This window comes from Canis lupus, chromosome 29 (assembly GCF_048164855.1).
Source record: "Canis lupus baileyi chromosome 29, mCanLup2.hap1, whole genome shotgun sequence".
Lineage (NCBI taxonomy): Eukaryota > Metazoa > Chordata > Mammalia > Carnivora > Canidae > Canis > Canis lupus.
This window is the reverse complement of record NC_132866.1, coordinates 6,283,021-6,297,811: the sequence shown is the minus strand read 5'-3', so window position 1 is coordinate 6,297,811 and position 14,791 is coordinate 6,283,021. Positions and strand designations below refer to the sequence as shown.

Sequence of the window (14,791 nt, the reverse complement as noted above, 5' to 3'; positions counted from 1 at the left end):
CTCTGTGTCTGGTCACTGCACCCAGCAGGGAGTATGTACGTGCTGTGGTTCAGCAGGTACATCTGTCTTCTGAAGAACCAAAGAACTAAAATGCGGGGGGGGGGGACAGTGTGTACAGTGACACACAGTTGGCTTTTCCTGTTTAACAGCAGCAGGTAGAGAATGTTAAAATTTTTCCTTGGTTTCCACAAGGTGGCAATATAAATAAATACATTTGAGAAACAGTGATTCACCAATTTTCACAAATTGATAGTTTGAGTAGTTAGCTAACAGGTAACAGTTCAGTCCTAACAATATCTTTTATAAACATAACTTACAGGGTGCCTCGGTGGTTTAGTCGGTTAAGTGGTCAGCTCTTGGTTGCAGCTCAGGTCATGATCCCAGGGTTGTAAGATTGAGCCCTGAGTCTGGCTCTGCACTGGGCATGGAGCCTCCTTAAGATTCTCTCTCCCTCGAGAGCGCTTGTGCACTCTCTCTCTAATAAATAATATCTTTAAAAAAAAAAAACATCATATGTATGGCTTAAGTAATTCTTATTTAGTGAAGAGTCTTCTAACCTGTTTTTTCAGGTTATTAATATTCTGCAGAAAAAATGTAATCTAAAGTTTTCATGCATAATGTATAAAATCCTATTTACCTAATTTGTGTTCATTTTTCAAGGTTTGTTAAAGACTATTAAACGTGATATTTGTGTTTATACGTTAATATGTTGATAGGCTTTGAAACAGAAAACTGGTTACTGAGTTATTGACTGTTTCTCCTGTGTCACTGGAGGGGAGAAGGAGGAAGGCCTCCCTTGCTGAGACCCTGCTGTCTCACCATGAATCTGTGAGCATTCCTGCTTAGAGTAAAGGGAGATCAGAACTAGACTTTTCTTTTTTAAATGTATTTATTTGAAAAAGAGAGAAAGGGGGACAGAAAACAAGTGGGGGGAGGGGCAGAGGGAACAGCAAACTCCCCGCTGAGCAAGGAGCCCGACTTGGGGCTCCATCCCTGGACCCTGAGCCAAAGCCAGATGCCTAACCACCTGAGCCACCCAGGCGCCCCAGAACTAGACTTTAAAAGAAAGAAAATATAATAATTTTGTGTTTTGTTTTGATTATTCTCTACCCACCACACCCCTGCTGGGGAAAAAAACACACACACACAGTTTAGTAATTAAAAATCTTAATTTTCTTAGAATCTTCTTATGACAACTCCCTCTATGGCAACCAGTATTGTTGTCCTGCTAGAAATGCTTGTTTTGTCTGTTGGGTTATATTTTTTCATTTTGAATGAAGAATTTTACTCTTGTACTTTATTTTAATATTCATTGCTTTAGCAGACTGGAGCCCCTTGATCTTTTTTTGATGGCTTTGGGGGTTCATAGAATGAAAAATAGAAGTAATCTCTGCAGGTTTGGAAAACCTTTGACCATGTGCAGAGAGCAGATCTTTTATATTTATGGGCTATTCCTGGCCAGGTATGTACATTTAGTAATTGGTTAAGATTATTAAAAGGAAAATAAAGGAGTGTTAGTTGCCTTTGGATAAAAGATAAGCCCGCAAAATGCTGGGACCTTTCTTGTTAGAGTTCATGGTTTAGTGAGACTATTGATGAGAGTTGATTTCCATTAAGAATGGAAATCATGGGCAGCCCCCGTGGCGCAGCGGTTTAGTGCCGCCTGCAGCCTGAGGTGTGATCCTGGAGACCCAGGATCGAGTCCCGTGTCGGGCTCCCTGCATGGAGCCTGCTTCTCCCTTTGCCTGTGTCTCTGCCTCTCTCTCTCTGTGTGTGTGTGTCTATGAATAAATAAATAAAATCTAAAAAAAAAAAAACAAAAAAACAGAATGGAAATCATTTGTAGAAATTGGAAGATGAAGATTTAAGGTTCAGGATTAGGATTAGAACAAATCTCAAATGTTTTAAATGTATGATCCCAGCAGCCATGGGTTATCTTCCAGCACCCAGCTAAATGAGGTATCATTGTCCATGAAGAATGCATTTTTGGAGCACTGGTTCTGATAGTTAAGTACTGATGCCTTAATTTGTCAGGAGTTTAAGTTTCTCATAAGGTTATCAGAGGTTTTGTAAATGTCACCCCCACTCAAAAATAAGTACATCACCATCTTAGGCCCGAACTGTAGGCAGCAAATGCATTTTGCATAGTCACTTTGTGCCCTGGGTGGTTTGACGGGAAGAGAGATTTACCTGATAAAATAAGTAGTACTAAGAGGGAGAAGAGAAACGGGTCCAGGGAGGGTTTTGCAGAGCCCACACTCCTTCCCGCTTGGGCCCGTGGGCAGTCCCAGTATGGACAGGTGTTGAGGAGGAGAAAGTGGAGCCACGAAGAGGACTCCTTATAGCCTGAGCCTTGATGTGCACCAGAGGGAGGTTCTAGACTCCTGGTTTACCGTGTGGCTGGCCTGATGGGTACATGGGTACATTTGTACTTTGGCAAATGGAAAGAACATAGCATTTGAAGTCAGAGAATATAATGTTTTGACCCCAATCCAAACTATTTAGTCCTTCTGGGCCTTGGTTTTTACATCTGTAAGGTAGGAATATTACTAGTCCTTGCCCTTCTGGGGCAGCAGGTTATCATGCGGTTCAGATCTAGACACACGTATGAGGAATCGAGCCGCAGTTAGCTGGTCATGGTCTGAATTACGTCTGGACTCAAAAGGAAAAAAAGGATGCTAGAGATGAACTGCCATGTAATTAGTAGTCTTTTCTCCTAGTGACATAAATAGAACCCATGAATCTATCCTGTGGGGGACATATTTTCAGAACAAACAAGTTTTTGTTCAAAAAGTTGTTAAGTGGAGTATGTCTAGAACCCTGCACCTGGGCAGTGGGGGGGGGCATCCTTCACCAGAAGCTGCTCAGAGAGTTGAACTGCAGTGAGGTGGAGTAGTTCCCGAGTCTGGAGTCCATGCTTCAGTCCTATGCAATTCTGGCTCCACGGAGAGCAGCCCCACGGTCAGGCTGGTTGATCTGAGGGGCATTGGGCTCAGCACAAAGAAGGGAGCAGATAGCGGACAGCCTCCCGTGCCTAGCCCTTCCCTGCTGGACCTTCTTCACAGCGTGGTCATCTGACCCGCTCTGTTTTTTGTGTAATGCACGTCGTCCCACCACTCCTACCTCAGTAGAACTCGGGTGCTGTGAGGGTAGGGACTCTTGGTCTGCCTTGTCCACTGAGTGTCAAGAGCAGTTCCCAGTACACAGTAGGCGCTCAAATATTTGTAAAAAGAAGGAACGTTGGTTCTAATTGATATATTGAAGTAAATGTCTACAGAGCCCTATAAGCAGTAGATGCAAGAAGGTAAGTGTGGAATAAGCATTAATAGAACACCTGCTTCCAGGGATCCCTGGGTGGCTCAGCGATTTAGCACCTGCCTTTGGCCCAGGGCACGATCCTGGAGACCCGGGATCGAGTCCCACGTCAGGCTCCTGGCATGGAGCTTGCTTCTCCCTCTGCCTGTGTCTCTGCCTTTCTCTCTCTCTCTCTATGTCTACCATGAATAAATAAAATCTTTAAAAAAAAAAAAAAAATGAACAGGGATCCCTGGGTGGCGCAGCGGTTTAGCGCCTGCCTTTGGCCCAGGGTGCGATCCTAGAGACCCGGGATCGAATCCCACGTCGGGCTCCCGGTGCATGGAGCCTGCTTCTCCCTCTGCCTGTGTCTCTGTCTCTCTCTCTCTCACTGTGTGCCTATCATAAATAAGTAAAATAAAATTTAAAAAAAATTAAAAAAAAACACCTGCTTCCCTGTGAAAAGTGACGGCCTGTTCCTGTTTATTTTTGGATTTTTTGAACTGCAGCTGGGCATCGCAGTGCACTTCACTTCCTTTTTTATTTTTGTTTTAACACAGCAGTAATACTGACGAAGATGGAGTCCTCAAAACCAACAAGCAGATTTACTCCCAGCTTTTGAGAGCTACTGCTAACAAAAATGCAACTCTTCTGGAAAGAATCGACGTGCTCCTCCATTTGCTGGATCAGCTTGCTCGAGGTGGCGGTGGCGTGCAGTGACTCGCGCCTGATGCTCCGGCCGCAGAAATGCTGTCAGGCAGTGCCTTCCACTCTTGGAGGCTAGTTTGTCCATTCGGTGCTTCGTTTTATTAAATATGAGGGAAATAGCCACTTAAACAGGCTCAGCAGTGGAAACAGATTCTCTCTTCCCATGACAGATCATGGTTGAGTTCTTTGACTTCTTCATCTGAAGTGCTAAAATCAGAATCAGACTTCGAGCTCCCAGCAGTTCTTTCTTTGAGAAGTACAGGGTACCTCAGTGTTGACACACACGCTGTGCTGCAGGTACACTGCTAGACAGTTCTGAAATATGTTAAGCTATGTGAGTTTAAGATAATTATTTTGGATGATGTTACTTTGGTCAAGGAAACTTTTATCCAGATGATTTTAGTGGTTCCAGTGGGTTAAGGAAATGTCCTGTGCATCTACTTGTCTCCTTCTTGGTCGCACAGAAGGAAGCCCGCTCTCCTTCAACGTCAGCGCAGCAGTTTGTGGAGACTGGCCATCGTGCGAGTTTCTGTATTTAGTGCATGTTCGGAAAGGATCCGCTTTTCTTTGACTTTGTATGACAGTTGATCAAGAATAGGTACTATTCCCCCCACCACCACCTTTTTTTTCATGTTAAACTTGAAACTGTGAATAAGGTAAGAAAACTATTTTGAATAAATAAATTATTTATTTAAAATGTCTTCGTATTTTTCCATTTCACATTCTTCACTTTGTAAAATTCATTCATTAAACCAGTTCGAATCAAAACTCGAAAGATTAAAACATTAAAAAATTGTGCCACCCACTGAATTCTCACTAGAACATCACACTCGTTACTTGCCACTGTTGCTGTGCAGCTCTTGTCCGGTTGCATACAAACTTCTCTATTCTTTTCTGTGCCTACAGCGTGCGATGCTGCACTTGTCCTGTCAATCTCAGGGAACAAACATCAAGCATACCCTTGCCTGTCGGGTGGATGGTCGGGACATTAGGCGTGAGGCCTTTGTAGACAAGAGCTTGTCCTGCCTCCAGGTCCAGAGTGCCAGCCCGACCTCCTTCATGCCATCTTCAGGTCCCTTGGGCTGCCGATCCTGCACTTTGGCCGGCAACCCATCCGCTCACCAGCCACACCTCTCCGGAGGAATCTGAACTCTACAGAAAAGTGTCTGGAATAAACTTGTTTTAAGCTGAATTTTTACAGATTGGCTTTCTCAGGCGCCAAGTCTTTCAGGTGTTTTCCTTGGCAGTGAGGGGACTCCAATCCTAGCTTGGCAGAGCTATGCCTGGCCGTCTGTCCACTCCCTCATTACTTAGTTTGCATTTCCTTGGGACAGATTTGCATCCATTTTCACAAATCACTGAAGCATTTAGAGTTCTAAGTCATGAAGCAGATGCACAGAGTCTGCAAAGTCTCCTGCCAGGACAGCTGTTACTCCGCTTCCCCCTTGGTCAGGTGCTGTCTCCACTAGCTCGGCCTGCACGCTTCCACTGAGGTCTCATTCTGAAGTAGGCTGGTGCCTGATGTCGTGTTCCCGGTCTTGTTTTCTGGCCGCTCCTTGGCTGAACAGCCTTTTAGTCGAGAAGAATACTTGTTTTTAAGCAAGAAGATCCCAATTCTGGCTGTCTTCCCTTGTCAGCAAGAATACGAACATCCCTACGGGGGAAGGAGAGGTCTTTTTAAAAATGTTTTTGTAGTCTGCAGATTTTACACTAGTGCTTCTTGAAGTGCTGGTGTCTTAGCTCACTGGACAAGAACTGGGCCGCCTGTGGCCTGATCACCGAGAGGACTTGTCTTGAAGTGACTTTTGGTCCAGGGATGGAGAGGAGGTGCCAGGGCGCTGACTGGCTGGAGCGAGGCGGCGATGGTCACCGGCAACCACTGGGTCTGACTCTGGGAAGGACACAAGCGTGAACCAGAGTTTCCCTGACTAGAAACGTGCACAGAGGCGCCCTGACACTCAATAGCTGTGAAGCTCAGAGAAATACATAGAAAACCTTCCGTACGCTGTCAAGTATTTGAAAAATAGAAATTGCCATGACAGGAATTGGGTGTAGTCAGTCTGGAATCCGACCTTTCCCACCAAATCCCCACGTTCTCGATGCTTCCAGGGAGCTGCATTCCCTTCCACGACTGGACCCTATGGCTGTGGCTACGTCCCCATCCACCCATGAAACAGGTGTAGGGGTGGACAGACAGGGATTCCTCAGGATTCTTTTTTTTAAACCTTTCCTAAAAAATTGCTAAAAATCATTCCCTGAATAATTTTTTTTGCCTGAGAAATTGACTTTTAAACCAAATATTTCAAAAGTTTGAGTAATGCTTTTTCCATCGCATTTTAGCCCTACTTGCTTTGGTTACTAAACATCTGGTTTGTTTTCTTTGTAAAAGAAATCAGACTTTCTCTCAGAAGAGAAATCCTTTGAGTCCATTTGCCTATTTTTCTCATTACACAGTCAGGGTGGAGGCATGGACGTCACAAATGTCAAACCACCGCTCTGAGATTGACTGCTTTGGAAATAAGCCGTTTGAAGGAAGCCAAGAATGCTGTTGTTTGTCTTTGTCGTTAACTACTTTCCAGTATGCACTGCCTTTGAAAAAGAAAAGGGAGTTGTGTGCGTAGGAGTAATAGGCTGAGTCTATATTCCTGAAGGGATGGTTCTGTGGCTCTATTCCCGGAAACACTTCAGTGATCTTCATTGGATAAGAATCAAGTACTTGATTTCTATTGACGTCAAATGCAAACACCTGTAAAGCCAAGTGAGAAAGTAAGACTGGCTTTTCTGAAAACTATTGATTTTTAAGTTAATTTATAGGAATGAGGTAATAAGTAAAGCTGTGGCTTGGCATCAAACTCTCTGGGCTTGAAGTTCTTTCATTTTCTGTATGATGGGATCTGCTGTGGCCAGAGAGGTCTGAGGCAATTGAGAACAACTCTGAACTAAAAACTTGAATTTTAAGTAGGGGACACAGAAGCAACACCAGGCTGGAAACCTCCTACTTACGAGGGACTCTTTGAAGAAGTAAATTAACTGCTTTCTTCGGTCATAAAAGGCAGTGTCCAGGGGACTTGGGATGCCAGGAAATCCTTCTGAAATCAATTTGGGGTAGATGTTTCCTTGTTCATCTTCTGTGTAGGCCTGATCCTTGTCACTGTCGTATCTCCAGTATTGATTTCCTGACCAATAAAAAAAAAAAAATGCTAAATTACCATTTAATTACAGCCAACGATGAAGAGGGACTGCTTTCAACACAGGTCTCAGTCAACCATGACCCCAGCGGCTAAGGGAAGCCTCCGTTGCGATGAATGATTCCCCAGGTCTTGAACTACTAGATTCCAGTAATCACTGCTGCTGTTAAAAATGTCGGTTGCCTTTTGCACGGCACTCCAGCCCCCGAGCGCTCATCAAAAGCAACAACAAAAGGACAAAAATGTGGTCTTTTTCACATAAGCATCTTACTCTTTTTCATCTTCCTACATAGTCTCAAGATTTTCCTTTTACACGTTAGAGACCCATGAGTCGTCCTGAATCCTTTTCCTACCGTCAACATAAGCCCTCTTTTTACAGAAGACAACCATAATGCTTCTGATGGGGTTTTGCTTTCTTTCAGTGTTTTAGAATCCGGTAGTTCAAGCCCATGGTACCAGTGAGGGAACTGGAGGAGAGAGCTGAAGCGGTAAGAGAATCCAGGTTGGCAGCCTGGGCCTCCCGCACTCCAGCCACGCCGCTCCACCCACTGTCCCAAAGTCCCGGCTTGTCATTTGGCTCTGTTTCTTTTCAAGCCCCACATGCTAATTCCATGCTCTGAAACAGCACAGGATTCTAAGCTCTCCTTATTAGTCCCTAATCCTGAATATTGGCACACTGTCAGCATAAATTAGAGCAAGTCTACAGAGTTAGATATTTTTGTGTTCACAACTTACACCACATCACAGCCAGTTACATTCCTTAGCAACGAACCACATGAGGCCTCCCTCTCCCTCCCTCACCCCCACCCTACCCCACCCGGGAAGGTTCGCCATCGAGAAAGAACAGTGATGTGTGTCCCGCCGAGGGTGCCATTCAAACTGGAATACTTTTTTGAATTTAAAGTATTCACAGCAAGTTCCCTTTAATAAGATGTTTTTAGGGGTGGGGAAAAAAAAAAAGGGGTGGGGAAAAAAAAAATAAGATGTTTTTAAAGATCCAAGAATAAAATCCAGCTGAATGGTAGCAATCCCCCCGATGACCTAATTCTATAATTGAGAGTCCCCGAGTGTCGCCAATATAAATTCTAGTCCAGGACCTCTTACGTCCCTGCAAGCTGTGCTTCCAACTCTGGAAGACGAACTAGGACGGTCCACCCTGGGCAATTTCTTGATGTCACTGAACTAAAAGAATTCTTCCTTTGTGTGATGTGAGGACAATTAAGGCCAAATTCATACGCTGGTTTCTTACAGCAAATCCGCATGAAGCATCCTTTCGGTTGGGCTCTTGCCTCACTGAGTCCAGCGCGATTTAAGGCAATAGGGTCGTATTACCGGGAGTCAGGCAGAGAGGACACGGCTTACCTCTAGGGCGTAAGTTTGGGGAAGGGGAAGAGAAAGTAGCAACCACAGAATCTTGTTTGTGGTTAGATATCTGGTTTGCCAGGGCGGCCAGCCTCGATGACGGGGACACAGACAGGCTCTGGGCATGGCGCCCTGTGAGTGAGGGGAAGCAGCAGCAAGGGAGCCTTGGCCTGCCTGCTCTGTGTGTTCCCCACCCCAGACCCCCACCCCAGTTTCCACCTTCCAGCAAAACACTGATCCTTCCTGCTGGGAAACTGCACAGATTCCTCAGTGCCCACTGGGTGAAGTCCAGGCCCTGAGCAGGGAGGCTCTCGATGCCCAGGCCGACCCTGACTTTCCAAACTAATCTCACCCTATGTGACCCTGTCGCACCTTCACAGGCTCAGCTGTCCCTTGGATCTGCGTCTTCATCCTCGCTCACTCTGAAGCCCACCCCCTGCCCCTCACCTGCACCTCCCCCATCTCACTATTCCTGGGCACCCAGGGACCTGCGCATCCTCCAAGGTGACTCCAGCATCTGGTTCCAGGCGGCAGTGGTCACCTTGTCCGCTCCCCCTCTCTTGCACCACGTAACTCTAGCAGTCGGCTTCTAAGATCTTTTCTCTCCAGAACTAGTTAAAACCTCTGAAGGGAGGGCCCATCCTTACGGGTCTTCGGCAACCACCTCAGGGCCTGGCACAGTTGGTTCACCACCCATTCATTCGTTCAGTTGTGAATGTGAGGCATTCAGGGCCTTCTTACAGAGATCAGGGGATACGACACGGTCCCTGTGCTCACAGAGCTCACAGTCTGATGGAACAAAGGGGTGCGTAACTGCAAGGGCATGAGAATAAGCTTCCCTGGGATGGGGCTCAAACATTTGTTCTATAATAAAGAAATAGAGCTGTCCATAAGAACCTCTACCTTTAAAAAAATAACGTTCGTCTCTTCTCCACGTCCAGAGGTGGACAAAAGCGTCGATGTGTTGTGTTGGGATCCCGTGCCAGCCACTGAGGATTTGGATAGGATCCCCGTAGCGCGTCCGGTTGTTTCGATTTTCATAAAGCCAGTACCAGCTGTTGCGGAAAAAGTAGGTGCTAAATCTCATCCTCACGGCCCCGTGTTGGTTTCTCTCCTTGCGAATCCAGTCAAACGCGGTATCGAATGATCCTTCACATGAACCTGAAAAAAGAAAAAAGCCCAACCACTCGTCACCTGGTGCAAAAACCAACAGCTGCTACGTTCATGCGTGACTCAAACAGAGACAACTTCGAAGATTGAGTTTTCCACTGAACTGTCCTAAAGCACGACGCCACACGAGATTGGCAGTGGGCCTTCCCAGCCCAGCAGAAGGAGCTGGAGGGGGCCTGCTGGCTGCCGCAGTGCGGCTCGCACGGGCCCTTCTGGCTAACCTGCACCCAGGACACCGGGTCACTCTCTGAAGGGTCTCGATTTGGATGCTGGTTATGTGATCACCCTAAATATAGCTGACGCCTCTTTTTCTTTTTAAAGATTTTATTTATGAGAGACACGAGAGAGGCAGAGGCACAGGCAGAGGGAGAAGCAGGCTCCATGCAGGGAGCCTGATGTGGGACTCAATCCCAGGATCCTGAGGTCACGCCCTAAGCCAAAGGGAGATGCTCACCCCCTGAGCCACCCGGGCGCCCCTAGCTGATGCCTCTTGATGGCTCATCTGACTTCATTAGAGGCAAGAAGTTTGGTTCTGGGCACAGACGAGAGTAAGACTTCCTCTGATGGAAATAAATGCATCCTGGAGTTTATGATGCTGAGAGCTTCTTTGCATAGAATGGTTTGCGTGGAACAGAAATGGGGGTGCTCTCCGTTTTGAGTAAGAAGGGGAAGGGAGCTTGCTTTCCCTACAGCCTCAATGCTAGGTCACGAATCACTTCAATTAAATAATGAACCATCAGGCAGCCCGGGTGGCGCAGCGATTTAGCGCTGCCTTTGGCCCAGGGCATGATCCTGGAGTCCCAGGATCGAATCCCACCTTGGGCTCCCTGCGTGGAGCCTGCTTCTCCCTCTGCCTGTGTCTCTGCCTCTCTCTCTATGTCTCTCATGAGTAAATAAATAAAATCTTAAAAAAAAAAAAAAAAACCATTAACACTTTGGCCTGAACAATTAAAAACCGACTGAAGTTGATCTGGACAAGGTTTCTGCTGCCCTTTGCCTTGGGAAGGCAGGAAACTTCTCCCAGGGGCCTCCGGTGCCTGCAGCTCCCAGGAGGTGCCACCGCCTGGGGCCCACCCCACTGCTCTTTAGGAAACCACCACGTTCTGCTCCTTCCTGGTAGCACACGGGAGCCAGGTCACATGAGGGACCACCGTGGGCGTGCTCGCTCGGACCCCGCGGCTACGGGTGGGGCGAGACCACCTTTAGGGAAGAGAATCGGCCTCACAGAGCTGTGCTGTCCGGGCCAGGCCCCCAGGCAGGAACGCTCTAGAATACGGTGTGTCCTCTGTGAGCGCGGAGGAGCTCCCAGAACATTCTATCTTACCGTACAGCTTCTGAATTGCTTTTCTGTCTGACCAGTCCAGCTCAAAGACGGGCTCCTGCGGAACGTAGTTGGGCTGCATTATGGATCCCGCCCTGTAGGTGTGCGGCAGGCCGAGGACGTGGCCGATTTCGTGGACGGCCACCTGGAAGGGAACACACGGCCGGGGCAGTGCCAACCCGGGGGTCTCAGTGTCTCGTGGACCCCCCACCCCCACCCCCACTCCAGGGCAGGGCTGGGCTTCAGGGGGCCAGCCCTCGACCCGGAGGCGGGGAGGGACCGGGAGCCTCGGGGCCTTTCTGCGAAGGCTGCGGCCCCCCCGGAGCAGCTCCGGCTGCCAGCCCGGCCCCACCGCCCTTTGCCGCTCACGGCAGGCGAGCCGCTGGCGCCCACGTACTTTGAGGAGGCTGATGCCCGCGTCACTGGTGGGAGGCGTGAAGTGTTCGTCGTCGTCGAAGTGGATGTCGCCCAGGCGCCAGGCGTGGGCAAACTCCTGCCCGCTGCCATCAAAAACCCGAGGACAGCCCAGGTGCCGGCCTGGCAGGGGGAGGGGGACACAGACGGTTCGCGGCCCGGCGCTCGTGGTCCACGAGCGGAAGCAAGCCCTGGCTCGTGCACCGAGTGCTGGCACGCCTAAAGTCTTGGAAGACGGAGCTGCACAGCCAGCCTGGGGGAGCCCGGGGGAGGGGGGACGAGGGGGGCCGTCCAAAGGCCTCGGGAGGAGGGGAGGACGCAGGTCTGAGCTGGAGCCTACCAGCTGACTGGTCAGGAGCGAAGGAGGTGCTGCCCAGGGGTCCCAGGCCCCCCAGGGTAGTCCTCAGCGCCCGTGTGGGCCTCACCGGAGGGCCCTAATCCAGCCAGACCAGCAGGGCCGGCGAGCGTCCCTAGCTCCCAGGTGGGCCGCAGAGGAGTGACTTGGCCCCGCCCCGCCCCACCCGGCTGGGAGCACCCCGACGGCCAGCACCCCGACCTCCCGGAGGGGCAGGGGGCGCCTGCGGGGCAGGAGTCCTAGCACAGCAGCTCCCGCGGAGGGGCTGCCGTAGGCCCACCCCGGGCGCCCTCAGGCCCCCCAGGGGGCTGTGCAGGTGACCTGAGTGGGGTTCCCCGGCGGCCTGGGGTCTTGGGCCTTCTCACCCCGCCCGAAGGCCAGCTTGATGTCCACGGCGGCCCCGGGGGCGGCCAGGTCCTCGCGGAAGTGCAGCGGCATCACCTCGCTCCACATCCTGAAGGCCAGCCTGAGGATGCGCCTCTGCTCGGCCTCGGCCAGCTGCCCGCTGGCGCCCTCCCGCAGCAGCCGCCAGCTCAGGGTCCGCTTGGCGAAGGCCCGGGGCGCCCCGCGCGGCGCGGAGACCTCAGGCGGCGGGGCCCCGGGCGGCGGCGGCGGCGGCAGGAAGCGCTTGGGGCGCGGCGGGGCGGCGGGGGGCGGCAGGGCCCGGGTGTCGGGGACCCCGCAGCGCGGCCTGTTCATGGCCGCCAGGGTGGCCGCGTCCAGGCGCCCGCTGGCCGGCAGCGCGTTGACCTTCTGGAACCTGCGCACGGCCTGGGCCAGGGCGGCGGCGGCGGGGGGGGCCCGGGGCCCGCGGGGCGCGTCGGCCCAGCCGTACTTGGACAGGAATCGCTGGGGAGACACGGAGGCACCGGCCGGCGGGCCGGGGGCGCGGACTGAGCGGCCTTTCCAGTGCGGGGTACCGGCGGGTTGCGGGAGGCCCCACCTGTGGCTGCGCGCGCTCGCGTGTAGGTGCCCACCTGCGTGTGCGCGTGTCCGCGTCTGCACGTGTCTGCAAGTGCGCATGTGTCCGTGTAGGTGACCACCTGCGTGTGTGCGAGTCTGCATCTGCACGTGCCTGCGTGAGCACGTGTCTGAGTGTGCCGGTGCCTGCGTGTGCACATTCCCGTGTCGGTGCCCCCCTGCGTGCGCACGTGTCTGTGTGCGCACATTCCCGTGTCGGTGCCCACCTGCGTGTGCACATCCCGGTGTCAGTGCCCCCCTGCGTGCGCACGTGTCTGTGTGTGCACATTCCCGTGTCGGTGCCCCCCTGCGTGCGCACGTGTCTGTGTGTGCACATTCCTGAGTAGGTGCCCACCTGCGTGTGCATGTGTCTGTGTGTGCCGGTGCCTGCGTGTGCACGTCCCGGTGTCAGTGCCCACCTGCGTGTGCACGTGCCTGCGTGTGCACATTCCCGTGTAGGTGCCCACCTGCGTGTGCCCGTCCCCGTCTGACTGTGCCGCGCCTGCGGGCCCGGGGCCGCCTACCTGCGCGGCGGGAAGGTCGGCGATGGGCTGCGCCCGGCGGGGCGGCGCGGGCTCCAGGTCGGGGCGGTCGCGGCTGCGGAGGAGCGGCTCGGGCCGCGCGGGCGGGGGGGCGGCGAGCCCGCAGAGCAGCAGCGCGCGGAGGACCGCGGGGGCGCCCGGCATGGCCCCGGGAGCTCGGCCCGCCCGCCCGGCTGCGTCCGGCCCGGCCCGAGGCTTTATGGGCGGCCGCGGGGAGCCTCGCGGGCGAGTGTGCGCCGGCGCGGGCGGTCCGGGGCGCGGCCCTTTGAAGCCCCCAGGGGCGCCTTCTTGTTGGAGCGACGATGTTGGCGGCCCGCGGGCAATTGCCTCCCCAGCGGGCGCCGCCTGCGGGTCCCATTCCTATGGCGACGGGCCGCGGGCGGCAGGTGCCCCGGGGCGGGGTGGGGGGGCTGGGGGTGGGGGACGGGGTGGGGGGGCTGCGGCTCCCCCCCCCCCCCCCCCCCCCGCCCAAGGCCCCAGCCTCGCCCCTAGCAACCCTGCGCCCTTACCCCCGGACCGCAGTGGGCTCGCAGCCTGCGTCCACTTTCTTCCTAGGTTAGCTGGGGTGCGGGGTTTTTTTCTCTGATCTTTTGTTTTTGTTTCTTTTTATAAAAGGAATAATCTAGGAAAATAAGGATTTTAAAAGTACTGAGGATCAAGGAGGAAATCCAGTGATTCAGGTGCTGACACTCAGGTGAACGCGCTCGCAGGTGCCCGGGCAGTGTTTGTGTCCGGCCACCTTCATAGACATCGTGTCCTCTATCCTGTTACCTAAAACCCCGTGGGCGGTCCTGGGCACCCTTCTGGGTTCCTGAATGTAGGCGTTTATCATCCGAGCTAATGGCTTGTCCTAGTCTGCGGGCCAGGAGTTTTCCATGAGGTTCAACTAGAGTCCCCTGAAGTTCTAGAACCGCCCCGCACGAACGAGTCTCTGGGAAAGGAGGGGGGGGGGCAGGGAAGAAGACTAGGCGGGGCCAGGCTCAGCCGCCTGCAATTTGTCACTGGTCACGTCCAGGAGCCTGAGGGAAGGGAGGAAGGCCCTCCAGGCACCACCGCTGCAGGGGAGAGCTGGGAGTGCGAGGCCGCGGGTCTGACAGCAGCACAGGTGCGGGTGTGGGGCGCCGTCCTTCACCTGCTCATTCAGCACAGTCCTTGTTCTCCTGGGGACAGGGAGTAGGGAACTGAACGTGATGGACTCATTCTTTGCCCTTAAGTGGAGGAGGCGGACAGTAAACAAAACAATGATGAAAGATTCAAATAGTGACAGGCAGTCAATATTCAGGTGGCCGTGAATATTTGCGAGAGGTTCACCTCTCGCAAAGGTGAAATGGAAGCAATGGAAGAAAAGTACGAGGGATACCGTCACCCGTGATTGGGGATTCATGGGTGGTGTGGGCAAAGGAAAGGACACGTGCAAAGGCCCTGAGGCGGGCCCCGCACCTGGCAGTGCCGTGGATGTCGGAGAGGGGGAAGGAGG

The 14,791-nt window shown here is 52.4% G+C and overlaps 2 protein-coding genes across 7 annotated transcripts in view; one reads left to right on the top strand and one right to left on the bottom strand.

The window, feature by feature from the left end:
• The window catches only part of EDRF1 (erythroid differentiation regulatory factor 1), a 43,581-nt gene extending 38,882 nt beyond the window's left edge, over positions 1 to 4,699 (top strand). For 5 of the 6 annotated variants that reach the window (XR_012020435.1, XM_072804933.1, XM_072804932.1 and 2 more), the window contains one exon: positions 3,855 to 4,699. Coding sequence is in view for 5 of the 6 variants with exons in the window: in XM_072804932.1 (XP_072661033.1) it covers positions 3,855 to 4,014 (160 nt within the window). In the remaining variant the exon portion in view is untranslated. The remainder of the gene's footprint in view (positions 1 to 3,854) is intronic. The other variant, XM_072804931.1, reaches the window with a different exon arrangement.
• Positions 866 to 13,458, bottom strand: MMP21 (matrix metallopeptidase 21). The gene is made up of 7 exons (XM_072804706.1): positions 13,297 to 13,458; positions 12,178 to 12,661; positions 11,441 to 11,580; positions 11,047 to 11,188; positions 9,456 to 9,713; positions 7,006 to 7,178; positions 866 to 6,748 (listed from the first exon to the last, which is right to left on the bottom strand). Exons 1-7 carry the CDS (start codon positions 13,456 to 13,458, stop codon positions 6,449 to 6,451), a joined length of 1,659 nt encoding a protein of 552 aa, XP_072660807.1. The 3' UTR covers positions 866 to 6,448.
• Between the last annotated feature and the right edge of the window lie 1,333 nt (positions 13,459 to 14,791).

Excerpts from the sequence above, each read along its gene's own strand:
- MMP21 (XM_072804706.1), bottom strand. The coding sequence starts at position 13,458 with ATGCCGGGCGCCCCCGCGGTCCTCCGCGCGCTGCTGCTCTGCGGGCTC. Across the intron at positions 11,189-11,440 it reads CGGGCATCAGCCTCCTCAAA|GTGGCCGTCCACGAAATCGG; the intron begins GTACGTGGGCGC and ends GTTCCCTTCCAG. Across the intron at positions 6,749-7,005 it reads ACTTCTTCAAAGAGTCCCTC|GTGTTTGCATTTGACGTCAA; the intron begins GTAAGTAGGAGG and ends TTGGCTTTACAG.